This window comes from Trachemys scripta, chromosome 4 (assembly GCF_013100865.1).
Source record: "Trachemys scripta elegans isolate TJP31775 chromosome 4, CAS_Tse_1.0, whole genome shotgun sequence".
NCBI lineage: Eukaryota > Metazoa > Chordata > Testudines > Emydidae > Trachemys > Trachemys scripta.
Window position 1 is genome coordinate 50368658 of NC_048301.1, and position 27768 is coordinate 50396425.

Below are 27768 nucleotides of genomic sequence, written 5' to 3' on the forward strand. Positions count from 1 at the left end.
GCGGAACCTAAGGACCCGACTCCAGTGAAATCTCCCACTGCCAAGGAATACATAAAAAGAAAGATCCGCCAGTTCTGTCGCCTTGGTACTGAAGCACAAGGATAGATACTCAACACTTCTGTCTATGAGTGTTGTCTAATCCAGACTCATTGTCAGTACCACCTTATCTAAAGACTGTCCAGTTACTGCTGTTGCACTGGATCCATCAGAATTAACTGCGGGACCCCTCAGACACCAGGACATACCAAGACTTATATAACACTGGAGGATATATTTCTTCCTTATCTGCAGTTTCCATTTCTTTCTGGCCCATCCCTCCTAAGGGATTTCCTTATTCCAGAGGAGGAGCCCACATCACTGTTCCAGGAGCCTTCTGACCTCCAACCATCCAGCAGGAGTGCCCTGGTGATGACTGAGCCACTGCCAACAGAGCAGTTCTCAGACTCAGATGAATCAGAGGAGATCGCTGAACCGGAATCTCTGCAGAGGCAATTAAGCCCCATTAGACAGTTGAAGGGTTATGCTTGCCGTTCTGCCACCTTACCGATTTCCAGGGGGTCCCCTGCAACCAGTCGATCCCTCTTTTTGGCCTCATTGGAGTCCATGGGATTCTTATGGCAGGCAACTTGGCCCCTCTCCAAAGTTATACTGCTCCTCTCCTTCTCACCCACCAGTCCCGTTGGTGTATGAGGAGGAAGAGGTGGATCTCAATCCACAGGTCACACTATCAAAAGGCTACCCTGGCAGATAAGGACAGGCTCTAAGACTGGACTTCCTGTGGAGGAAGGTCTCCTCCTCCACAGGCCTGCAATTTTGTGTCACTAACTACCAAGCATTGTTAGTGAAATATGATTTTAATACCTATTCCAGGCTTGCAGACTTTACAGACAAGCTTCCCACAGAGAACAGGACCCAGTTTCACTCTCTTCTAGATGAGAGGATTGGCAAAGGCTATTGGCAAAGGCAGCCCTGCAGATGTGGCAGACATGCACTCGATGTGGCAGGTATGGAATCCAGAAATTTGGCCACTGATCTTGTCACGAGTAGGGACTCCTGGCTGCAATCATCAGGTTTCCTAGATAGGTCCAGAACACCATCCAGGACCTCCGTTATGGTGAGTCAAATCTCTTTGATGAGAAAACAGACGATTCCCTGATGATACTCATTAAAAGCCTCAAGATTGACTCTGTGTTCCCTGGTGATTTATACTTCGACCCCTCAGGAGGAAATACTAGTGGCAACCCTATAGACTGAGGCCACCCCCTTCTCATGCACCTTTTTACCAACACAAAGACAAGCCACCGCGCAAATGTCAGAAGATTCAGAGGCCTTGCTTCTGGGCCCTAGCTGCTGCCACAGCCTCTACTAATTCTCAATCACCAATAAAGAGACACTTTTGACATATTGATTGAGACCCCTGTACCACCACTGATCCCAACCACCTCATCCCCTGTTACTTTTGGGGCCATCTTGCACTCTTTGCCCACAACTGGAACAAGATCACTATGAACAGTTGGGTTCTGGAGATTATACACCAGGGACAGTCCATAGAGTTTCTCTCATTTCCACCTCACAAACTGCTTTCCTGATCCCTCTTCAGGGAACACTTTCACAATGTAATTCTTCAATAGAAAGTGGACTGCCTCTTACACCCAGGGGCCATAGAGCATATCTCACCTCATTACTATGGGAGAGAATTTTACTTCTTGAATTTCCTAATTTCCAAAAAAAGATGGAGAGTGAGACTCATCTTGGTCCTTTGGCAATTCAACATCTTTATTTGAAAACTGAAGTTCTGGATGATTATTTTGGCATGTGCATTCCCCTGCCTTCAGGAAGGGTTCACTGCTCTCCACATAAAAGACACATATTTCCATGTGGACATTTGCCAATCACACAGGAAGTTTCTACATTCTGTGGTAGACCAGGAACGCTTCCAGTTTTGAGTCCTCCCCTTTGGGGTGGTTACAGCACCCAGAGTATTTACAAAAATTTTCTCTGAGGTAGTAGCCCAGATGAGATGCCAGGGCTATATGGTATTCCCATACCTGGACAACTGGTTTCTGGTAGGTCGATCTCGTGAAGAGGTCAGGTCAGCAACGAGGATTCTCATACAACTTTTAACAGCCCTAGGTTTTTGCATAAACAAAGAAAAATCTGTTTTGTTACCTACAAGGTCAATCAACTATATAGGGGCGAGGCTGGACTAGATTTATACAAGAGAATTCCTCCTCTCAGAAAGGTTTCATGCACTGAGCACCTTGATTTCACACATCACTTACAGACCATGAACCACAGTGCACAGTACCTTTCATTGTTAGGCCACATGCACCTACATGTCTCCACTTACAGTGCCTACAGGCTTGGCTCCACTCAATCTATTGACCAAGCAAGGACCATATCAACTCCAGGGTGATTGTTCCCACCACTGTTGTCACAATGGGGTACTCTGTTGTGGGACCTCTTTGCATCCCTAATGAATAGAAATCTCCCCCTATATTGATTCAAAGGAGCCATGGGTTGAGACTCCCATGGCAGTGCTCTGCTGATGTCTTGGACAAATGTCCTCAGATATGCCTTTCCTTCCCTTTCCCTGCTTCCACAGGTCATAGGGAAGATAAGTCACAACAGAGCCAACATCATTCTCCTTGCTCCCTACTGGCCCAGGCAGTTCTGGTTCATGGAAATTTTAATAATATATGGCCATCCACCAGTCAGATTCACCCGTTCTCAGATCTCCTAACCCAAGATGGAGGGAAGACCAAGCACCTGAGTTCAGGCTCACTTCATCTCATGGTCTGGGTTTTGGGTGGGTGTTGGAAATAGAATGCTCATGTTTGGCCCCCATCAGGTGATCCTTAACCACAGTAGAAAAGAGTCTACTAGAACTTGCTATCAAGCCAAATGGAGATGCTTTTCGGCCTGGGCACAACTGTTCCAATATTCTCCAATGTGAATATAGTAAATCAGAGAGAAACAAGTATAAATGTAATGGAGGCATTGTGTTTAGTGAATTTGTCTACTATATGATTTTAATCCAAATCAGACTGATTATAACAGTAAGATATTATAAGCTATTGCTTTACTGTCAGTCATTTGAATTCTTTAATATGACTAGTCAATGTCCATTTTGGATCCATAACTTAAATGAACTTTAATTACAGTATTCACTTTGTTTTCCTGTGCTAAATGATTATCTCTGAAGTGCAATTTTATGATTAGCAGAGATTGAACGTATAAACTAAGCTAGGGCTGATTTTTCCCTTGAGTATAAAACAGGTAAATTCATAATGAAAGGATGTTGTGTTTGGATTTCAAATGAATGCAAAGTCTGTTCTGCTTTATAGGTTGTATTTTTAAAACTGTCTAATCACTCTAAAATTAACAGAAGAATATTAAAATTGAACTTCAGAAATACAGAAGTTAAATACGAGTCATATATATTGGCTACTCATTAATATTAATCTTCTCCCTCTCAGAAATTAAAAATGTATGTATATATTGAGCAAATATTTTTGAACTATTTAAGTTCCTAGATTTTAGTGCTTATTCCTCAGTGGCATAAAGCTGTGGTGGATAAATAAGGATATTAATTTCATTATGGAATTTCCTTGTAACCAAAATTTGCATCGTTCACAGGTGTTTACATAAATGTCCAGAATACATAGGAGACAGAAGTTTTCCCCATCTGAGTTTCCTTATCTCAGTATAAATTATTGGAGATATCCCATCTCCTAGAACTTGAAGGGACCTTGTGTCTAGCCCTCTGCCTTCACTAGCGGGACCAAGTACTGATTTTGCCCCAGATCCTTAAGTGGCCCCCTCAAGGATTGAATTCACAACCCTGGGTTTAGCAGGTCAATGCTCAAACCACTGAGCTAGCCCTCCCCCCAAGTAGCTAAGTATAGATTTAGTTATATTGAAATGGTACATATCGCTAATAAATGAATTTAAATAGGGACCAGGACAAATTAACTTTAAAGAAACAAAATTGGTATAAATCAATTCTCCTTTTTTCATTCAGAGAATAAAACAGTGGCCCAGTCATTCTGTCAGCTGTGTACTTTTAATTTCCATGGAAGTCAATGGAAGGCCCATTGAATGAGATGATTGGGCCCCAAACATTAAAGTTAAGCTTAGTATAAGCCCCAATCCAGCTCAGAAATCCAAGGTCAGATCCTCAGCTGGTGTAAACAGAGCTTTGACAATTTATACAAACTGAGGACTTGCCTTCCACTGGTTGTCAAAAAGTCATATCAATGAAGAACAAAATGTCTCCCTGTGCTTTGCTATAATGAAAGAAAAGTGTAAATTCATTAATCATTATGACTGGATGAATGAATCCTTCCCAAAGTTCTTGTTATAATGTCCATGTTTTAGTATGGCTTAGAATTTCTTAGGGATGCTTGAATAGATGGCAACAAATGAGTTCTGAGTTAAATAATAGCCTATTATGAACTGAATCCTGCAACATTACCAAGCATAGCATTTACTACTGTGAGCAAGGTTAAGATTTTGTCATGTTTACTTTTAGTAAAAGTCACGGACAAGTTGTGGGCAATAAACAAAAATTCATGGAAGCACGTTGCCTGTCTGTGACTTTTACTAAAAAATAAGTGGGGACGGGGAGGAATGACAGCTGGAGCTCTATGGTGGGGGGGGGGGAGGCTGGCAGCCACCACCATGGGAGGGAGCCCAGCCCCGGCACAGCCATGTAGGTGGGGGGGAGGAGGGGCACGGCCCAGGAGGTGGCAGGGAAGAACACAGCCCTGGCTGCAGCCTCTAACAGCTGAAGCCAAAGAAGTCATGGATATCCTGTAAAGTCACGGAATCCATTAAATCTGTGACTAAATTGTATCCTTAACTCTGAGTTAATGATTCATATTTTTAAAGGTATTTAGGCATTGAGGCATTCAGCCTAAATATTTTTTTTCTGTTCTGACCACCAGCCAGTTTTTATTTTTACATACAGGCACACAATGAGGAATCTGAAAGTTGAAACTTTGAACGTAAATAGTCCATGTTAAGCCTTTGCTATGTATGTGTGTCTGCAAATATATATAATAATAATTTTAAAAGTTACAAGCAAGTGAAAAATCATTTTTGAACAGTTATTATAATTTAAGGAAGAACCTAATAAAATCCTGCTCCTTTTGGGCTTGTCTTCACTGGAAAATGAGGTCATCATAAAACATGATCTTGGATCATGATTAAACCCCTACTGAAACTAGCTTGCAGAATGATAAATGTGTCTTCACTAGAGAATTGGGTGATTAGAAAATACTGCAGACATGCAGCAAGAACAAGTTCACTGCTGCTTACATTTTTGTTTTTCCTGACTATTTTTATTTGAATTCTGAACACTTAATGTTGCATTAACATAATGTTTTGCATTTAACTTTGTTACAGATAAAATTGTTCTGTTTAATATTCTGCATGCAGTCTGAATTAACCAACAAATAGAGTAGGCCATCACTATGTAAATGGTAGAAAGCTCAATTTTTATGCTGAGTGCATGAGCTATGATGACCTGTCAATTAATCTGCAGGGACCCCAGCTGGATCAATTACAGCTTTAGTAGAAGGGATGTCAATTCTTTCTTTACCACTTGAGTCAGCCTGGGAGAAAGCAAGGATAATACTGACAAACAAAAACAAAATGAGAGGATGACACTGAGCAACCAAAACTTTTCATCAGTTTATCCATTGCAGGTGGGGCTGAATACAGCAGTAGCAAAACTGCTTATAGAAAAATTAAATTTCAGATTCACTTCAGTCACACTCTTCAATTTTATTTTAAATCAATAGCTAATTTTGGGTACAACTAAAAATGATTTTTTTCTTTCATTAACTTATCAAACTAAGAAGGCCAACAGCATATTGGGCTGTATTAGTAGGAGCATTGCCAGCAGATCGAAGGAAGTGATTATTCCCCTCTATTCGGCACTGGTGAGGCCACATCTGGAGTATTTTGTGACAAAGTTCCTCCTCTACCTTGGTGGGTCCTGCGCTTATTAGCGGATTTGCTCGCTTCACAGATTCACCCTGTGGGTCAGGAAACAGTCCAGAGACCTTCCCCTCTGGTAGAAGCTATAGTCCAGGTCAATTCCTCCTGTGTTTGATCAGGAGTTGGGAGGTATGGGGGGAACCCAGGCCTGCCCTCTACTCCGGGTTCCAGCCCAGGGCCCTGTGGACTGCAGCTGTTTAGAGTGCCTCCTGGTACAGTTGCACGACACCTACAACTCTCTGGGCTACTTCCCCATGGCCTCCTCCCAACACCTTCTTTGTCCTCACCACCGGACCTTCCTCCTGATGTCTGATAATGCTTGTACTTCTCTGTCCTCCAGTACGCCTACTCACTCTCAGCTTCTTGCACACCTCTTGCTCCCAGTTCCTCACACACACACACTTCCTCTCCTCTGGCTCCCTGGCTTGACTGGAATGAGCCCTTTTATAGCATCAGAGGAGCCTTAATTAGAGTCAGGTGCTTAACTGCCTCACCTGACTTTTAGCAGGTTAATTGGAGTCAGGTGCTCTATCAGCCTGGAGCAGCCCCTGCTCTGGTCACTCAGAGCAGGGGATTGGACTAGATGACCTCCTGAGGTCTTTTCCAACCCTAATATTCTATGATTCTGTGATAAATAAAAGTTATTGCATTGTTCAAAGTCTGTGCTGTGCCTTTTCTGCATTGTATCTGTTGTCTAAAATATCATTCACAAATGAGCCTAGACAATAATTTCTCACTAAGCCCCGCAATTTAGCAGTCCATCCCTGCTCAACAAAGCACTTAAGCATGTGTTTAACTTTAGATACATGCTCAAGTCCCATTGATTTCAGTTGGACTTTAAATTAAGCATGAGCTTATGTATTTTGATGAATAGGGATGGACTTTAGCACATGCTTAAATGCTTTGCTGAACTGGAGTCTAAGTTAATTTTGGTATTCATAATTCTCCATGTAATAAATAATTTGATTATTAATATGTTAACAACAATGCTGTTGCATTTCCAACTGCCTATACCACATTTAGAGAAATAACCACTGGAATATGACAGCTAGATTATGTAATAGTTTAAGGTCCAAACCCAATAGACAATATAAAATAGTTTTGATTTACTTATTTATTCTGGCTGATGACACAAAAGGCAAATTTACTTTGACCAATGTAATATCTCACTGGCCATCAAACCAGGCACAGATTTAACTGAAAGTTTCAGGCAATACAAACATTTAAAGATTATTCCTATTAACACAAAATTTGTTTCCCTAAAATAGTTGAATTTAGAACCTAAAGTATGCAGTGTGTCTATTTCTAAAATATGACTACATTATAAAATTAAGAATTTAAGTATTAGTGCCTATGTTTGTACTGTGTACAATAGGTCCAAAAAAAGTGAAAAATGTTACATTTTAAATACATTTTGAAGTCTCAGGGCTTGATCCCACAGTGTATAACTCACACTAAAGTCTATGGAGTTGCCAGCATGGAATGTATCTCAGGATCAGTTTCTTACTTTGGATGTGTAGATGCCAATTCATGTTGACTCCAAGCCAAAGTAAACTCTTGAAGGAGCCTGCTAAATAATGTAAAATTTATTTTGATTATTTTTGTTTATGGATAGCCCAAGGCCAACATTGACTTAACAATGGAATTGACCACTTTATTTTGAAAAACCCTAGAGCAATAACTCCCCGCAGTTGTTTTTCTTAGGTGATTTAAACCTTGGTTAGCTGAAATGCATCTGAATAAATGTATATTGTTTATCTGCAGCCCATGTTAAATCATTCAAAACTATTTTAATTATGAATCAGGATGTCCTAACCTATTGGACTGACTATAGGAAGGATGGAATTATTGCACCTGGAATATTAAATCGTTTTTTACATAGTCTATTAGGTAAATCTGAAATTAGAAACTCCCTACAAAACAAATGACACGCCATTGATAAAGGTTTTTTGACTGGAATACATTTCTAGGGTTTGGGGTTGAGTAAAGTGGAAAAAAGGATTTGTTTAATTCCATAATAGTGAGTCATTTGATCCCATTTTTGATTTGATATGATGAAGATCTGTGATACAAATTCCCAAATCTAAAAACTGGTGTGATTAGACAGAACTAACACTGTTTCTCTGTAGAAATTCTTAGAAATGTTTTTCCTGAGTGGTGCAACCTCAAACAGAGACAGAACTGACTTCATTGCAGCTGGCCTTTATTATAATCAGCTCTATAACTAGTGTAAAACCTCCCCTTGATTGGTATTTCAATCCTCTCTCCATTAATGTGAAAGGAACAGGAATGGGCCCAGCAGGGATTGGGTCTCAAGACTTTATTTGGATTGAACCATCAAAAATTAGCGTGACATCGTGTGATATATTATTTAGGCCCCAGTTCCTGAAAATATTCCTATTCAGGACAGTATCTAAGCATGTGCTCAATCCTGTTCACATCCATGGAATTTAAGCACATGCTTAAGTGCTGTTCTGAACCAGGGTTGATTTAAGCATATGTTTAAGTCCTGTATTAAACAGGCTTTAAGGTCTGTCATATCTTATCTATCTGTTTTATGTAATGCCCATACCCATAGTATTTATGAATGCAATATCTGATCAATTAAATTATTCACAGATTAGTGCTGTGGTCAGCACTCACATGCAGCTTTAAAAGACATTTTTGTAGCTTTAATTGTATGATTAAAATATAAATACACCATTTTGTTCACACCTCCAGGGATATAACGTCTTTGCTAAGGCCCTGGCTCATCTCTCTGTAGTACTCTTTACAGCCTCTTCCCAATCCTTCAGATTGTTAGTTTCACTCCCACTCTTATAATGAGGCCAAAGAAATCTTTGATTCAAATTAAACATCTGAACGCTGATGATCTGGAACCAAAATGTCTTTATATACTGTAGCTGCCTATTCTATAGTTTAAGCCAATCCCAAAATGATTATTCTAACTATCGTAGCTGTTCCAACAGTTGGAATTGTTGCACCTTTCCCAAGAGGATTTGAAATTACGAGTGCAGGTAAATTTTTGATCTTTCTGTGAAACTTCCTATTTTTGAGTGATTGCACATCTCCATTCCAATTTAGGGGTGTGTGTGTGTGTGTGTGTGTGTGTGTGTGCGCTCCGTCAGAAATTTTTCCCTCAGTGATATCCATCAGATTGGCTCTGGTGCCTGCTGGTGCCGCACGTCCATAGCAATGGCGTAAAGTGCATTGCTGTTTCCATGCTCCCTCAGTTCTTTCTTGCTATCCAGGACAGTTGTTGGAACTTCTCTGTCCTTGTTCTTACAAATCTTCTTCAGCGGACTTTGTTGCCTACTTTATTGTGTATAGTTTTAGTCATAGTTAGCTAACTTTTCTTTTGTAGTTGTTAGACTTTCTCTGTTTTAACAGAGTTTCCTTTGGTACTGGTGCCGAGGGCTTGCACTCCTTTCACCATCTGAGAACCTTGGCACCGTTCACCATCTCCGGTGCTGAGGAAGAAACAGAAGAAGATGTTCCCCAACTCCTAGAATGGCCAGACTTGGAGACTGCAGCAGAGCGCAACCTGCACAGGGCCATTCTGTGGCTCCAGCAACTCAGGCAGTGCCATTCACTCCAGCCACATTGGAGGTGCCACTGAGCCTGGCACGGATCAATGTGTCAGCACTGGAGGGTCAGCACAGTTCCAGCACTTTGGCGGTACCATCCACGCTGGAGACTTTTGCTGCAGTTAGAGACCTGCTCCTGCTGTCGGTGCTGGCATTGCCAGTGGTACAAGAGCCAATAGTGTCGATGTCAGCGGGCAGAAAAGAACATGTGAATACTGGCTATAGCTCGGTACCGAGACCCTCAGTACTGTCTAAGGGGGAGCTGGTCATGATGGCCCAGTCCTGGTCTTCCCTGCCTTGGCACTGGTCACTGGCACAAGTGGGAACTGCTCCTCTCTGTTCTCCAGACAGAGATTCCTCATCATCAGACAATAGCAGGTGCCTGTACAGTGGCCCTTCTGGAACCCATTGGCGTTTCTCCCTACACAGGGTTCTCGATCGAGATGCTCCTACTCGGTGGCCTCTGAGGGAAGAGTATTGCCGCCTCTTCGAGCAGAGCCTGATCCAGGCTCCAGTACCGGACTGGTACTGACTACCAGGAGCCAACACCATGTGACCCAGCCGGTGCTGAAGGCAAAGATCAGTACTCCCTGCTGGTGCAGGATTCCTCCTCCTCTTCTCCTGATGAGACCTGTGGCAGGAGCTGACATTGCACGATCTCATGACAACAATAAGGCTCTTCTTAAGAGAGTTGTCCAAAACCTGGGCATCCAGAGGGAGGAGGTTAAGGACTCCTCCCACTCTTTGTTGGACCTCTTGGCCACAGTGGGCCTGTCAAGAGTGGCCCTTCCCCTCAACAAGGCCATCAGGGACCCAATGAAAGCCCTATGGCAAACCCCAGCATCCCTACTCCCACAGCCAAAAGGGCCAAAAAGAAGAACTTTGTCCTGACTAAGGGATATGAATTTTTACATACTCATCCTCTCCCAGTATCCTTGGTAGTCTCAGCTGCCAATGAGTGAGAGTGACAGGGGTTACCACGGGTGACCCCTAAGGAAAAAGACTCTAAGAAGCTAGACCTGTTTGGGAGGAAGGACTACTCAACTGGGGGTTTGCAGCTCACTTTTGCGAACTAACAAGCAGGTTATGACTTTAATATTTGGGACTCCTTGTTAAAGTTTAAGGACTTGATGCCCCAAGAGGCCAGACACAAGTTCTCCTCTTTGGTGGAGGAGGGGAAGTCTGTAGCAAGGGCTTCCCTACAAGGGATCCTGGAAGCTGTGGATTCAGCAACCAGGTTCATGGCCTCCGCAGTGGTTATGCATAGAAGTTCCTGGCTCCAATCCTCAGGCCTCCCACAGGAGGTCCAACAGACTCTCCAGGATCTTCTCTTTAAGGGCACTTTTCAGAGCAGATGGACTCTAAGCTCCATGGCCTCTAGGATTCCAGGGCTACTCTGAAGTCCCTGATCTTATACACCCCAGCCTTCCTTCTGGTTCTTTCCTCCACTGTCCCAGAAGGGCTCACAGAGGAAGAGGAGCAGAGACTTCAGGCAGAGACCTCCACCCCAGTCCTCTCGTCATCAATGGCTGCTTCCCCAAGACATTCCAGGCACTCTAAGCAGGTCTTTTGATGGGACTCATGGGGACAGCGTACCAGCCACAGAGACTTTGGATCCAACCTGCACTTTGTTTGCGGACCACTTGTTCCACTTCCTTCGGTCATGGTCCTGTATTATTACAGACCCTTGGGTACTAAGCACAATAGAAGTGGGATATACCCTCCAATTCAATTCTCTTCTATCCACCCCATCCCCCTCCCTGTCTCTCTTCAGGAACCCTTCTCATGAGTAACTTCTAGCCCAGGTAGGGTGACCAGACAGCAAGTGTGAAAAATTGGGACGGGGGTGGGGGGTAATATAAGAGCCTTTTTCTTATGAAAAAGACCCAAAAATTGGTATTGTCCCTATAAATTCGGGACATCTGGTCACCCTAAGCTCAAGAGGTGCAGAGCCTTGGAAGAGGTTTCACAGAATTTAAGGAGTTGAGGGTTCTACTCCCATTATTTTCTAATCCTGAAAGCCAAGGGAGGTTTCAGATCTATCCTGGACCTGTGGCAGCTCAACAGTTATCGGCAGCACCATGCATGTTTACAAAGTGCATGGTGGTCGTAGTGGTCTTCCTAAGGAGGCAAGGGGTTAAAGTTTACCCTTACCTTGATGACTGGCTGGTCAGAGGCTGGATTAGGGCTCAGGTGGAGTCCAGCATACATCTCATCCAGTCAACCTTCTGGGACCTAGGCCTACTAATGAATAAGAAGAAATCTACCCTTTCCCTGGTACAGAGGATAGAGTTCATTGAAGTGGTGCTCAACTCTGACCAAACCAGAGCCTTTCTCCCAGAAGGGCAGATTCAGGCAATCATGATGCTTATAGAGCACCTCAAGTAATTCCTGATTATAATGACACGGAGTTGCCTGAGGCTCTTGGGTTAAATGACCTCATGTACTTATGTAGTTCAGTATGCGAAACTTCAACTCAGACCTCTCCAGGCATGGCTAGCTTTGGTGTATTCACCAAAACCCCATCATCTGAACACGATCCTCATGGTTCCTCCCCCCGGTTCTCATCTCCCTTGGTTGGTGGCTGGACCCGCTGGTGGTTTGCATGGGCATTCCGTTCTCATGGCCCCATCCATCGCTGTCCCTTGTGACAGACGTATCAGCACTGAGCAGGGCACGCACATACCTACATTGGAATGGACACATGCAACACGTCTCGAAGAACAACAGTTATGGAAAGGTTAGTAACTCTTTTTGTTTTTTTTAGCATTCGACTGGGCAAATGGTAATATGCTTCCTGTTAAGAAATGGTCTGCATCAGTGGCCCTTCTTGATCCACTTCCATTTTCCGTGTTTGATAATGACTTGCGGCTACAATGCTCCCATGCAACGTATCTTAGCTTGTGTCTGTCTTCACATAATGATGCAATCTTATAAAATAGTGCTTAGAAAAATTTCTTGAAATTTGGTTGAATCCTTTGCTAATTTATGGCAAAGGTTTAATGCACTGATCATTCTTTGTCTTTGCTAGAAAACAGATAATACTCATTCTAGATTATATTGTTTACCACATTGCCTCAGAGAGACTCTTAATAAATCTGGATGAATGTAGCAACTACCTCATACAACCATTATGAAAAAATGGCAAATAATCACACCTTTAAATTTTGATGACAATATTAAAAACAATTTAAAAATAAAAAAAAAATCCTCGGTAAATACATTATGATATACTATAAAAATGAAGGATTTTAAAATAATGTAAATGACAGGCTTGGACATGAGTTCAATAGCTATTACGAACAAACATTTCATAAATACACAAGTTTTAATAGTTGTGAATATGATAGCTCTGGTAAGAGATCAGTATTATTCTAAGCAGTAAAAAAGTTGGAAACGAAAGTATAAAGGTTTGCTGCAACTTTAGTGTATATCTGAAGGACTGGCAAATATACTTGGAAGCACACTTTTAAATTTTTCTAACATTCATTTTAGTATGGCTGATAGTTACTAGCATTTTATCCTTGGGATATTTACAAGCAATTGCGAATCCATACTTCTCTTTCTATAAATTAAATTCTGCATGAATAAAGAATAATTCCATATACAATAATGACCACAAGAGAGAAACTCAAGATAACAATGATTATATTTCAATCATATCTGAAAAAAATATCAAATTATCTATTACAATAAAATATCATGTAATGACACAGATTAGTTATGGTATTAATTAGCTTTATCTTTGATATGTTTTTGTTTTTACAGCTTCTGCCACATTTGAAGACTTTCAGATTCGTCCCCATGCTCTGTTTGTTCATTCATACCGAGCACCAGCCTTCTGTGACCACTGTGGAGAAATGCTGTGGGGTCTTGTGCGTCAGGGACTTAAGTGTGAAGGTAAGTTACATTAGCATTTGCTTTCCAATCTCAGTGAGTCGAGCATGCCACTTCTGTGCTTGACAGTATCTCAAAATAGTGTGGGCACCAGAACTATTCTTCTGGTCTCCAAGGGGCATCCCATAATGCATTGTGGAAACTGGTCAGAATATAGTAAGCCTGGAGCCAATCCAAGGTACTTCAGAGTACTTATTGAGACAGCAAAGCAGTACAATCAATGCAGCACAGTGCTGGGTAGATATATGGAATAAAATCCTGACTTCACTGAAGTCAATGGGAGTTTGATTTTCATGGATCCAGGATTTCACCCATGGTTTCTAATTCAATATGGGCTGTACTGGTGCAAGTAAAACAGTGTGAACACTCAGTTGGTTTATTTAAATTGGTTTAATTATGGTGGTATAAGCAATAACAATGCAACTTTTTTATATAGACAAGGCTTTTGATAAGCAAACAGAAATTCTGATTTTGTATTTGCCATGTGACAGAGAATGCTTCCTTACTTAAATATTCCCAGATTAAAGATTTGAAGGTAAATATTTTCATGGTTTGTGCTATCTCCTATACTACTATGTCAAGTAAATCCACTACTATTTCGCTAGTCAATATGTAAATGCACCCTCAGTTAAAATTACTAGGAGTTGTGTGTGTATGAAAAAAAAGCACAAAACTCATTGCATACCTATTGGATGGCATTCATTTCAAGGGACAATCACATAATGTGGTCTCAAAGTTCCCTATATTCCACATTAATTTGGTGTTCATTCCCTTTTTGCTATTGAATATTATTTACATAAAAAATGAAGAATATCTGAGATTATAGCCAGAATTTTTTGCACTAAAAAGTGGATCCCACATGTTAATTTTCCTCTATGAATTTTTTTTGTTTGTTTTCTTCATTTTCGGTATTTGGTGCACACTGCATATTTGAACCTAGGCAGATTGAGAGGCATGGCTCATTGTTTTCAGCAGGGGCTACACTGACCAGGGTTACTCCAGCCATCAAGGAGAATTTTTTGATAAATGAAAAATAAATTTGTTTTTCTCATTTTCTTGTCCAGTTTTTGGCCCTGAATCTTTTTTAAAAATTGTTATTGGAGTCTCCATTATCTTCCCTAACATTAAGTAATGATGCAAAGCCATTAGGCTTATTGGAGTCTTATGATTTGTACTTGGGGTGTTGTTGGGATGGATACACTGGCAGAAAATCAGAAAGGCGTGTGAATTTGCCTAGAAATGTATTCATTGCTGAACAGAGTCCTTACTGGTTAATCCCACTCCCCTCTGAATTGCTTATATATAAGCATTTAAATGCTTATAATGACCTGTGATACAGTATGGCCAGAGAGCAGCAGGAGAGGGTTAGAAGAGAGCCATATTTCCTGTAGAGGGAAGAAAGTTTGCTATAGATTAATTAGAGCACCTGAAGCCAGTTAGAGCACCTGAAGTCTGTCACCTGATAAAAAAACCCTGCTTCAATCAGACAGGGGAAGGAGTTGGAGCAGAGAGGATTGGTGTTGGAGCAGAGAACAGTTTGAAGGAGTAGAAACAGTGGATTGGTGTTGGAGCAGAGAGCAGTTTGGAGGGAAGCAGAGGGAAGTTTGGAGAAGTGCTGCGGAGGGCTAAGAAGACAAAGACCCAAGGTAAAGGGAAACCTGGCTTGTGCAGAGGGAGGGCAGGAAGCCCCCACAAGCTGAAGGGCAGGAGAGGGAAGTATCCCAGGGGAAGGAACCGCTAGTTCAAGTGGTTTACCACTATCCTTCGGGCCCTGGGCTGGGTCCTGGAGTAGAGGGCGGGCCCAGGTCCCTCCCTCTCCACTCCCCTCCTCTAGGACACTAGTGGGGCAGTTAATATCCCAGTTCAGGGGCAAGAAACGGCACCCTAACCCCTCCCTCCCCCCCAAGAAGAGAAAACACGAGACCCATCATAGTAGTGCCGGCAATTTGCCACAGACCAGAGTAGATTATTTAGGCGGAGGAGTTCAAGAGGCATAAGCCATTATTCTGCTGGAGAAATGGGATCTATTCTCTTCCCTTTTAAAAAAGATATTGTGTTTAAATAAAGAGTAATTTTGTATGGTTGTCTGACCTAACTCATTGATAAATTGAGATGACAGAAAAAGGACAACATGAAAATAAATGTAGCAATTCCTGGAGTAAAGCTAATAATGGAATAAAAATATTGTGGGAATTCAAAACAAGATGCTTAGTATGACTAACGTAACAAGGATAGTGATGATGATCTTTCTCCTCCGGGCCTAGAATAAATGAACAAATTGTAGTTGAATGACTGAATCTAGTATCAGAGGAGTAGCCGTGTTAGTCTGTCTGCACAAAAACGAGGAGTCTGGTGGTACCTTAAAGACTAACAGATTTATTTGGACACAAACTTTCATGGGTAAAAAACCCACTTCTTCAGAAGCATGGAAGAAGAAGTGCATCTGAAGAAGAGTGTTTTTTACCCCCAAAAGCTTATGCCCAAATAAATCTGTTAGTCTTTAAGGTGCCACTGGACTCCTCGTTTTTCTGAATCTAGGGAACCTTTCTTGAGACAACACAGTAAACTTTCTGAATGTCTGCTGCTTTGGAAAGTCCAGCTATTTTATGGGTACATTTGCAATCCTTACTCTTCAAGATATCCAGGCTTCTTTAAAGGGGAAAAATGTATACCCCATGTCATCCATAGACAAATAGTAATACTGTTGGCTTCAAAATATTGTACTGTTTGAAGTGCAAGGATAACTAGATTACTACTATTGATGTTCACCTTTATGTGTTTAGTTACAGGCTGTGTTTACACTACATAATTTACAGAGGCACAACTGCAGAACATTTGGTGAAGATGCTGTAAGCCGATGAGAGAGAGCTTTCCTGTTGGCTTAATAACTCCTGCCTCCATAAGAGGCGGTAGCTATGCTGGCGGGAGAAGCTCTCTCACGGACATAGCACCATCTACAATGGCACTTAGGTTGGTATAACTTATGTCACTCAGGGGTGTGGATTATTCACACCCTTGAACGTGAATTATACCAAAGTAATTTGTAGTGTAGACATAGCCTTAGTGTTTGATATTAGTTGTTTGTAAGTAATAATAACTTTTTAAAATCCCGTGGGTCCAAAATCTTATATTGACTGGCATCCTCGGGAATGCCACTGGGTTCATTGGGATTGAATTGGATACAAATCAACAAAGAACATGAAACACTTTTTGTCAGCGTACACTTTCCCCCGTCTTTATTTAGCCATAATCTGGTACTGCTGTCTCCAATTGCAAACTCTCCTCCCCTCACAATGCCAGGCTAGGCTCTCTTCCTCATGAGGTCTTGTCATACTATCAAATCCAGAATTTAGGCACAGAGGAGGGTGTGACCCAAGAACCTTTTGGTGGGAAAGGGTGCATAGAGTTTTACAGGCATCCCCAAGGTCAGATGTATGCATATTAAGTGTACCAAAAGGTGGCATGTGAGATCTCTACCAAGAGCCAAGAGTCCATTGGTCATCATATGCATTGCAAAATGTATGTATGGATAATGTCTAAGGAATTATGTATCTGTGCTGAAAATTATGTTCTTAGGTATATTAGTTAGGCAGATCAGCTCCTGTCAGATAGGAAGGAAGAGATACTTTTATCTCTCTCTGACTGGTAATGTATGTATTGAGTGTTGTCCGCTTCACAATGGAGGCCTAGCTACAGTCTGAGCCATATGCTAATCAAGAGATTGTAAAATTGCCAAGAAAGAGGCACACAGGAAAACAACAACAAGCAGGGAGGTGTCCTGCTTATGAATAAAGATAATGGTTGTGGCGGTATAATTGAGGATACAGGAAGACATCCTGAATCTTTTCCACTGAGGAGGAAAGCTGACAATTTAGCTTGTCTCTTGAACAGAAGATCCCAGCCAAGCCTGCCTGTAATATGAAGGATTTTGGGTGAGCTATAAGACATGACAGTAACTCGTTAGTTAAGTCTAGGCTATAGAATGAGTGTTATGATTTTATTTTGTATGTAACAATTTGTTTCCAATATTTCTACTTACCAGCTCTCAAATTTCTATACTTAGTTAAATAAAAGTTTAATCATTTGCGCTATAAACTTATCTAAGGACCGTGTGTTAAGTGCAGCTGTGATCTGAGGTGTATGTAGTAAGCTGGAGTGTACTGTTCCTTTGTGAGCAGTAAACCTTTGAATGCTGAGAGTATCCAGTGGAGTAGTGGCTGGGCACTCTAGAAGGATGCTTGGAGGACTCGGGGTTTGGAGTATACCTATCGCTAACCTGCGTAGGGCCAGCAGAGCCTCCGTAGGCTAAGCGGGGAGTGCTTGTGTTGCCCGTGGAGTCAGGAAGCTGACCCACGACAGGTACAGGCAAGGCTTTCTCACACTAAAGGCAGGTGGAAGCCTCATTCTGTACCCCCAGGAGGTGTCACAGAAGGTTGTCCATGTCTAATCTATATCTGAGGAAAGGCCTTTCTATCATGTAAATTTCTTACACCCTGGGCCTAATTCTTTTATCTGATTTTATACCAGTGTAACTCTATTGACTTCATTAAAGTTGCTCTTGAGCAATATTGGTAAGAGATCAGAGTATAGATATTTGCTGTGACGATTCTCACTTTAGCCAGCGCATCTGTACTGAGCTCCTGTTGGAATGTTGCTAATGACTGATGTGAAATTAAATCTTTTTTTCCTACCTCCCATGTACTGAGTGTACAGCCACTATAGTGCCTTCCACTCATAGATTCTTTCAAATGAGGGACTAAGACTGAGGTTTGGTCATGGTGGTAACTTTTGGAAGTTTATTGAATTATATATAGACCATTGAGATTTGCCTTAACAACTTTTTAAACTAGCAAAACTTAAAGCTAAATAGCAATGCTGAATAACAATAGCTTCAGAGAAAATTAGGGTGCCATTTTTGTTCAATATAAAAATACATTTCTACTTTATTCTGAAATAATCTTTAATAGGAAGGTTTCATGTTTTCCTTTTCAGGATGTGGTCTGAACTACCATAAGAGATGTGCATTTAAAATCCCTAACAACTGCAGTGGTGTACGTAAAAGACGACTCTCAAATGTTTCCTTAACGGGACTCAACACTATTCGGACAGTATCTGCAGAACTCTCACCTACCACCCCAGATGAGGCCCTTCTGGTATGCAATTATCTAATTATTAAAATAATAGACTGTTGCAAAAAAAAATGAAATTCAACATTTTGGGATTTGTTCTTCCTACTAGACACAGCGAGAGAAGGGTATGTAAATTTACCACACTTTGTTGTGAAAAAGAGCACCTTAACACAACAGGAAGGACACGGTCTCAGCATATGAATGCATATTTGTCAAGCTCTGCTTCCATCATAACCCTAATACAGTAAACAATCCATTTTTGAAGGATTATGGTATTTGAGGGTCTGGTGATGTCACCCCTTCGTAGATGAGTAGTCCCAACTGATTGTAGAATTGGCCCATATAAATTAGAATTGATATGACAAATATGTTTACTCCATAATTGAAAAAAAATCTTTCATGTCAAACTGCATATGTATTGATTTGTGGTACAGTGAAAAATGGCCTCAGGAGAACACTTGAAATGGGGGGCTCATTAAATATCTGAATAACTTCTGCTCTTGGTTTTGTGTGTGTTCAGACATTTTTCATCTGTGTAGTGCATGAACCACAATGATTCCTACAGCACTTTAACTAATATTCGGAATAGTTTACTCTGCAAATAATCCTTTTGTATTTAGTGATGTTTATATGTGCATCTTGTTTTAGAAAAGAGTATTAGGAAGAAATTTTAGGGCTTGTCTACACGGCACCAGCAAATTACTGGGGTGTGATTTATCAAGGACTCTAATATGCTGCACTCTAACTGTCCCATATAGCTCCTGCTGGCACACTCTCATTCACGTTAACATTAATGTGCCAGCAGGGTCTACATGGGAGAATTAGAGTGCTTTACTAATCACGCTGCTTTGTCACATGCTTTGTAAACAAGCACTTAGTATAAAGGTGATAACTAGCTTCACTAAAATAAAATACGTGTATTTATGTATTTCATTTAAGAACAAAAAGTTAATGACTAGAATAAGTTAGGTTACTATATATTTTTTGTCATGGAGAGGGATACCTAAATAGTATACACATTGCCATAATTAATATATTTTAATAGCTAAAAAAGCTGCACTGTGCACACAGAAATGAACCTAATAGTAAATAAAAGTTTAAAAACATTTTAATTCAAAAAAGAGGAAAGAATTTATAAGCATATGAGAATAATCATTGTCTTGTTTTCTTTCCAATTAAAATGTTACACTTATTGAACCTGACATATGACAAGAGAGTTATTCAAATGACATAGGCCTAGTGTTATATGCAACACCATCCATGAACCCCAATTATCTACAGATGCCATTTATTATCATTAACCTACTTAGAAATTCAGGTGCACATTATGAATACATACTTTTTTTAAATAAAACCCTACTTAAAATATTTAGAACAAAAGAAGTTGCAGATTGTGCTTTTCAAGGTTTATTTTAGAAATGCACACTTATTAATGTCATTACAATATTGATAAAAATAGAATTCAGAGGCAATGTGACACTATTTTAGATTGTTTCCAGAACTGTTGTTAAAAGTGGGGTGGGGGGGGACTGCCACTTTATGTACATTTTAAACAGCTTAAAATTGCTGCAGGACTTAATACTGCCAAAAAAGACACATTGGATTAAAAAGCATAAGATGCTTCTCAGGAAAAATAAATAAACATTAATATTTAATTATTATGTAACCCTAGGCTGAATTTTGAATGCCATGTATAGAAAGGGCAGGACATTATTTTTTACTTCACTTGATGCATGATTACATCTTGAGAATTTGCTGTTCCTAAAAAATAATTGTTACAAATAATTTTGGGAGGCAGGATGTGTCAGAGGATTGGTGACAGAATATGGAACCTTTTTCATTTAGGCCATTTGTCTGTATCCAGCCCAGTTAAGTAATGATTCAGATGATCATCTAATGTCTGGTTGGTGTGGCCTACATATAGTAATTGGGTTTCTTAGTTGAGGGTCTCAAGGCTGCCATTATTGTATGTGTTCTGAGCATAGTGGACTTCGGCTTTCAGAACTGTCATTAAAGCACCTTTCTGGAACATTAAATAGATAGTCTTTGCTGTAAAATGCTGAACAATCCTATTGATACACTTTTCTAAAGTTTAGGGGTGTTCTGGGCTTTGGTCCAGGCCGCTCTATATAAATGCTCTGTTAGTTGTACAGCTCTGTTGAAAGTTTCAGTTTGTTAGACATCTAATTCTGTGACTAAAGGCCTGCCTGTCTGCTTGTTGGACACATGTTCCTTGAATTATTTAAACACCTTTATTAAATGCCATTTAAAAAAAATTATTTTAAAAAAATCCAGATTGTTACTCTGGATTTCAATATGAAGAAATATAGTGGTGTTCATAATGAGTGGCAGTGCATATATATTAGTAACATTTCTTTTCTTTACAGATCATTAACTCATACAATGCTATCATTTTCCTACCAAATTATGCTTCAGAATGACATATAGATGGATAAAATAAAAACCTTTAACAAGTAGCAGGTCAAATGCTTAAACCTTGAGAAATTAAATAGGTAACTTGCTAATTTTCCTTTTCTTCCAGAGGTAAAAATTTCCATGAAGAAAATGCTCCTCATTTAGGGCCAAATTCTCAAAAGTGACCTCTAAAATTGTACCCACTGTTTTTGCATGAATAGTTTTCCCCATGCTTGTTTTTTGTACATATACACTGTTAGCTCTCATCATTCTAATCCCTCTTTTGGACTCTCTCTTTTTCTGCAGTGTTCATTTAAAGCCAATTTTTTGTTGTAATTTATATTGTGATAGCAGTTGAATGCCCCAACTAAAGATCTGCCTTGGTCAATCCAGAGTCAGACCGAACATGGCCAACCTAAACCCAACCTGAGAGTTCTAGTCATTTTCAGACCAATCCTGTCCCAAACCTGACACTTCCCCCCAAACTTGTGTCAGCACTGCCATCTCGTCCTTAGCACTCGGCTTGGTGAGGGTTTCCTGCAAGCCTAGGCACATGATTCATCTCTGGCTGCCTTGTGCCCATGGGGTTGATGCAGCAGTGGCTATGTGCCCTGATCCTGCTGGCCACCATTGCCTTGCTGCACTGTGCTTGCTATCAAGTGAGAGGCACTACAACTTGTCAGCACACTCACTTCACGTGCACACAGATTTCTTTAAGGTGGTGCTGGCCGGCAGGACGAGGCGCACACATCCACTGCTACATCAATCCTATGGACAGGAGGAAGTGATCAGAGATAACCTCACCTGACCCAAGCCTGAGAGGGTTAGGTGGTTTTCCGATCCAACCTGACCCAGATCCGTTGGTTTGGAGACAGGTTGCAAGGATCTAGTCCTAATTTGGACAGTGCCCAATTGCATTTGGTGCTGTACATACAAAAGGAAGACATCGTCCCTTTCCAAAAGAACTTAAAATTCATCATCAATCATCATCATCACATTCCGTTGAACCACTAACCATGTGCTCTAACTGCTATGTAACCTTTGTCCTTCCACTCTGTCCCCCTTGTTTCTTTCCTCACTATTCTTGTTTTGTTGCATCTTATATGTCATTGTAAGATGCTGCAAGACAAGCACCATGTTTTTTTTCTCTCTATTTGCTCTGTTCTGTGGGCATAGAACATTTGGGGGCACTACAAATAATAAGATGAATAATTTGAACACACACAAAATCAGGTAGCTAGATATCTGTCTAATACAGATATAAAAGGCCTCATTTTTGAGTGCACAGATTTAAGCATAAAAAATGCATGCATAAAACTTGTATATGCAAAATGATGACTGCAGTTTTAAAGAAAATGTGAAGATGCTGTATTAAGATGCCATATTTTCACAGAACATTCAACCTTGCCTCTAATTCTGCTGTGTCAATCAGTTGTGAGTGGGCAGACACACTCAATCAAATACATTTCTCATAAGCCTTCCCTCCATCTCTTTCTCCTTTTGTTAGTCTCCATAAAAGAGTGTGACAGCTTTCTTACTGAGATGATTGATTTGGGTGTATTCAGAATCAATTCTGCTTGGTTTAGTGACTAAAAGAAATGTTAACTACTTTTTACTCCTGTTTACCCTGCAGACCCAACACAGCTGAAAGTGAGCAAGTTAGAGTCTATTCCTGGAAATGTACTATCAACAGAATTGTTAACAAAGTTTGACTTCTGTGTGAACCCAAAAGAACCCAGCTTTAGTTTGAGACACTTAAGACTATGCTATGTCTACATTGCCCTCTGTTCGGACGACAGGGGCATGAATAGCAATGCGCACCAAAGTGCTGCTCTGTAACTCCCCTTTGTGGACACTGCATGCATGGGGGTTCCTAGTTTGCATTAATATAGTCCTGTTTGAAGAGGACCACATTAACGCAAACTGTGAATCTTTTAGGTTGTGTCCTCAGCGTCCACACAGGGCAGTTACAATGTAGCAAGCACTTTGGTGTGCACTGCTATCATGCCCTTGTAGTTCAAACTACAAGGCAGTGTAGACAAGCCCTTGGTTTGAAGGGCAGGCAGTTGGGGAAAAAAATCTCTTTACTTTCAACATGAGTAATTGACATAGAAGTCTTTGAGAGACAATAATCATGGAATGCCAGAAGGATGTTTTAATTATCCTTGTCCCACCACACTTGAAACTTGTTTATAGTGCTGTATATGTATTTGTTTACTGATCTGAGAAAACTTTAACTTCCCACTTTATGAGCATACATATCATCTACATACATAAATCAGCCAGTAAAGCATCTAAATTATTTCATTTGTGCTCATAATTGATAATGGGTCTACATTTAAAGGCTGTTTTTAAAAAATCTAGCTCCAGAATTCTAAAGTTTTGACAGTGATTTATTTGTCATTCTCAATTTAGTAATAGTATGCTTCTTATTCAAACAGACATTTTAAGAATGTGAAGATCAAAGAGTAGGTTACATAATCTAGTATTCTATCTGAACACCTAATCAATTTTTATTTTTATGTTCTACTGCGTAGTAGCCCCTCAATGTAAAATGATAAAATATTCATGCTTCCTTCAAAAGTAACATTGTTTTCTTTTCTTTTTTTTCCTACTTTGTTCTGCTTTTTCCTCTTTCCAACTTGCTGTCTTAGTCTCCTTTCAGCCCTGGCTATGAGGTATGTACTAAATTTACTACATTCTCTCTCATAATATCAAGAACAGATGTGTTAAAAGTTCAGCATCTTTTATTTTACAGCCTGATGTTAGAACTCGTTTTAAGACACACGTGGGTTAATTCAGATTTGTATGTCATGTTCTTCAAAATTCAGAGGTGTTTAGTTCCAAAGTTTTGATTTGCCCTTGAGAGAGAGAATGACCAGCCACACAATTAAGAAGTACATTCAGATTCCAAAATGCACATCCACCGAGAGTTAGGAAGTTCAAAGCTTACTGCTTGTTCTTTGTTGTATTTATAGTAAACAAACACAGCTAATTAAACATACAACTAAAAAGCCTTTAACTCTTAAATTTGATTCTGCTATGAAAAGAGGAGATGTAAAATTGGCATCTTTATTCTTTATAAGGTCATTCAACCATAAATGAACATATGATTTGGACTGTAGAATCTTTATTACCAGTGATGATGTACGGTAAGGAAAACCCAGCTTCACTTTCAGATATCTGTAAAAAGCAACAGAGAATCCTGTGGCACCTTGAAGACTAACAGATGTATTGGAGCATAAGCTTTTGTGGGTGAATGCCCTCTTCGTCGGATGCATATAATGAAAATTTCCAGGGACAGGTATAAATATGCTGGCGATAATGTCAGTCTGGAGATAATGAGGTTAGTTTAGTCAGGGAGGGTGAGGTCCTCTGCTAGCAGTTGAAGTGTGAACACCAAGGGAGGAGAAACTGCTTCTGTAGTTGGCTAGCTATTCACAGTCTTTGTTTAATCCTGATCTGATGGTGTCAAATTTGCAAATGAACTGAAGCTTAGCAGTTTCTCTTTGGAGTCTGGTCCTGAAGTTTTTTTGCTATAAGATGGCTACCTTTACATCTGCTATTGTGTGGCCAGGGAGGTTGAAGTGTTCTCCTACAGGTTTTTGTATATTGCCATTCCTGATATCTGACTTGTGTCCATTTATTCTTTTACATAGTGACTGTCCAGTTTGGCCAATGTACATAGCAGAGGGGCATTGCTGGCACATGAGGGCATATATAACATTGGTGAACGTGCAGGTGAATGAACCGGTGATGTTGTAGCTGATCTGTTTAGGTCCTGTGATGATGGTGTTGGTGTAGATATGTGGGCAGAGTTGGCATTGAGGTTTGTTACATGGATTGGTTCTTGAGTTAGAGTTGTTATGGTGTGGTGTGTGGTTGCTGGTGAGGATATGCTTAAGGTTGGCAGGTTGTCTGTGAGCAAGGATTGGCCTGCCTCCCAAGGTCTGTGAAAGAGAGGGATCATTGTCCAGGATGGGTTGTAGATCACTGATGATGCGTTGGAGAGATTTAAGCTGAGGACTGTAGGTGATGGCCAGTGGAGTTCTGTTGGTTTCTTTCTTGGGCTTGTCTTGTAGCAGGAGGCTTCTGGGTACAAGTCTGGCTCTGTTGATTTGTTTCCTTATTTCCTTGTGTGGGTATCGTAGTTTTGAGAATGCTTACCTACAAGATCTTCACCAAGCATTCTCATTAGTGATCTTCACAGACCTTGGGAGGCAGGAAAAATCCATGTTGAAGTTTGTTTAATGTTGTACACTGCCAAAGTATTTGAAATGGTGAAAATTTGGCATCTTTCCCTTTGTAACATCTGTCTGAGATGCACCCATGGAGGAAGATCAGGCTTTGAAAATTTCCTCATTGTTGGTAGGAAAGGAAGAATTATTGATCAACAGGTGTACGAAGTGTATTAAAATGCTCAGCTGAAGATTATATCAAGATTGGTAGTCCAGTTTATTAGAAACCATGTCCCTCTGGCTGAAAAAAAAAATCTGGGTTTTTTAAATTCTGTAGCACTACAACCAATTAACCCCAAAAGTATCCACCCACAAAGTAGTACGATGCAAATGGATACATAGGAAAATGTTTTTGTAATGCATAGCATCATCTTTATTATAGATGTGTGCAATAGTTGAAATGCGAGCAATTAGGGATTATACTTGGTGGTCTATATAAATCATGATTTATCTATTTGGAAAATTCATGATTGTGTAAATGGCAAAGTATTAACTTTCACAGAGTTCACATGGAGAGAATTTTACAAGTAAATTTAGTCAATTTCAAGGACAGAATGAATTTTACAAATAACATTTAGTCCTTGAAATTTGTCATATTGCAGGGCAACTGCACCAGTATTCCCTCCTGTAAGCGCCACCCAAGGCACCTGCTCTCAGGCTTGCGTCTCCTCAGTTGTCACCTCTCTTGGGTGGAGACTCGCATCTCTCTCCCGCCGGACTGGAGTTTTTTCCAGGCTAGACCGTTCCCTGCCTACACTGTGAGTTCCCAGCAAGTCAGACTGCCTAAGCAGGCCTGCTTTGCTTTCTCTTCAGAGGTTATAAACAGCATAGTTGCCCACAGTTATAAGTTACCACACAGCTCTTTCCAAACGTTTATTCTTAAGGTGAAAGCATTACAGAGAAAACATTAAAACAATAAAAGAACCTACACTCATGCTAATAAGCTTACCCCCCAACTTCAGCAAAGACTCTGGTTGGAATCAGTCCTTCAAGCCCCACACAGGGATTTTCCTGTGGTTACAAGTTCATAACAGCTTTTGCTCAGCACAAGAACACTTATGAATCTATCAGTCACTCCTTTATATGGTTTGGCCTTTGATCTTGTTTTCATGAACCAGATGATAACAGACAAGGACCCCTCTCAAGGCAGAGCTTCAAAAAGCTGATTTCTTGCATAACTGGAGGAGATATATTTGTATGCACCTTGCCCTAGAGATTTCCTATGAAACCCACTTAACTTTAAAAGTTCATTCTTATCTGGCACATTGTTTCAAATAGTCCTTTGAAGCTTATAACACTTCCCAGGGTTTACATTACTCATGCCTCTTCCCTTCACCCCACGAGATGATGTATACAATCCCACAATAATACATAAACATTTGCATTTTTAATACAACGAACTCCTAAGATACTTAAGTTAAATCTTACAGTAAGGTTGGTCCAAGATATTACAGGAAATTGCCATATCTGTCACAAAATTGACTAAATTTACTTGTAAATTTCATTCTGACTTGAAATTGACTAGCTAAGGTAATTTTTTATATTAAAGACTGCATTGTAGACATTTTCCTTTTAAAAATAATATTTAAAAGTTCATGGTTTTGGGGGCATTTTCACGATTCCTGTGCCCTCCATGAAATCATGATTTATACACAGACCATAATTATACTGCATGTTTAGCATTTTAAAATACTTTTGAAACAGATTTCACTTTTGGGAAGACAAACTAAGCTAACCATTTCCTTCGTAAAAACAGTATCTTAAACAAGCTTTGAATTTGCAAATTCAAGTATATTGTTATATAAAATAGAGGATAATAGTGTACATATTAGAATGTTGGTTTTGGAGATGTTTCTAAAATGCTGAATTTTAGAAGTAGGTCTGAGTGGATTTATAAGCTCTGAAGTTTTACATTGTTTTGTTTTCTTTTTGAATGTAGTTATGTAACAAAAAATATACATTTGTAAGTTGCACTTTCACAATAAAGAGATTTGCAGTACAGTACTTGAAATCCTGGTAAAGTGAATGGAAAAACTCTTATTGACTTCAGTGGGGCGAGGATTTCAGTCAAATTCCAGAATTTCTTATCCCAAAAGATTACTTGATAAGTTTGCCTAGATATTTAAAAAATATAATAATTAAAATGTAAAATATATATCCTATATCCCAAAACAACTAAACCAATAAGCCAACTGCAAAGTAAGAGACAGATTCATCAGTACTTTCTGTACTCTCTGCACTGCTCTACGACAGCACAAAGCAACCAAAGCACAAAGTGAATCTGGCTCTAACAGTTAAACATTAAAATATGATTTAAGGTTGAGTCTACATCTCTTCAACTCATTATAGATATCACATGGTATCAGTCTCTTTGGGTCTCTTGTTTCATATTTATATTTCATTTTTTAATATTTTTAAAGCAATTCCCAGACATAAAACTGTTAAACTGGCAGAAAGGGTTGAGAGTTTATATCAGTAACTTGAGAGTAATAAATA

General features: G+C 40.0%; 1 protein-coding gene across 2 annotated transcripts in view; it reads left to right on the forward strand.

Annotated features, from left to right (window-relative positions):
• The window catches only part of PRKD1 (protein kinase D1), a 313480-nt gene that overhangs the window by 220642 nt on the left and 65070 nt on the right, over positions 1 to 27768 (forward strand). The window contains exons 3-5 of one of the 2 annotated variants that reach the window (XM_034768761.1): positions 13362 to 13493; positions 18483 to 18643; positions 23689 to 23712. In XM_034768761.1, the coding sequence (XP_034624652.1) occupies positions 13362 to 13493; positions 18483 to 18643; positions 23689 to 23712 (317 nt within the window). The remainder of the gene's footprint in view (positions 1 to 13361; positions 13494 to 18482; positions 18644 to 23688; positions 23713 to 27768) is intronic. The other variant, XM_034768762.1, reaches the window with a different exon arrangement.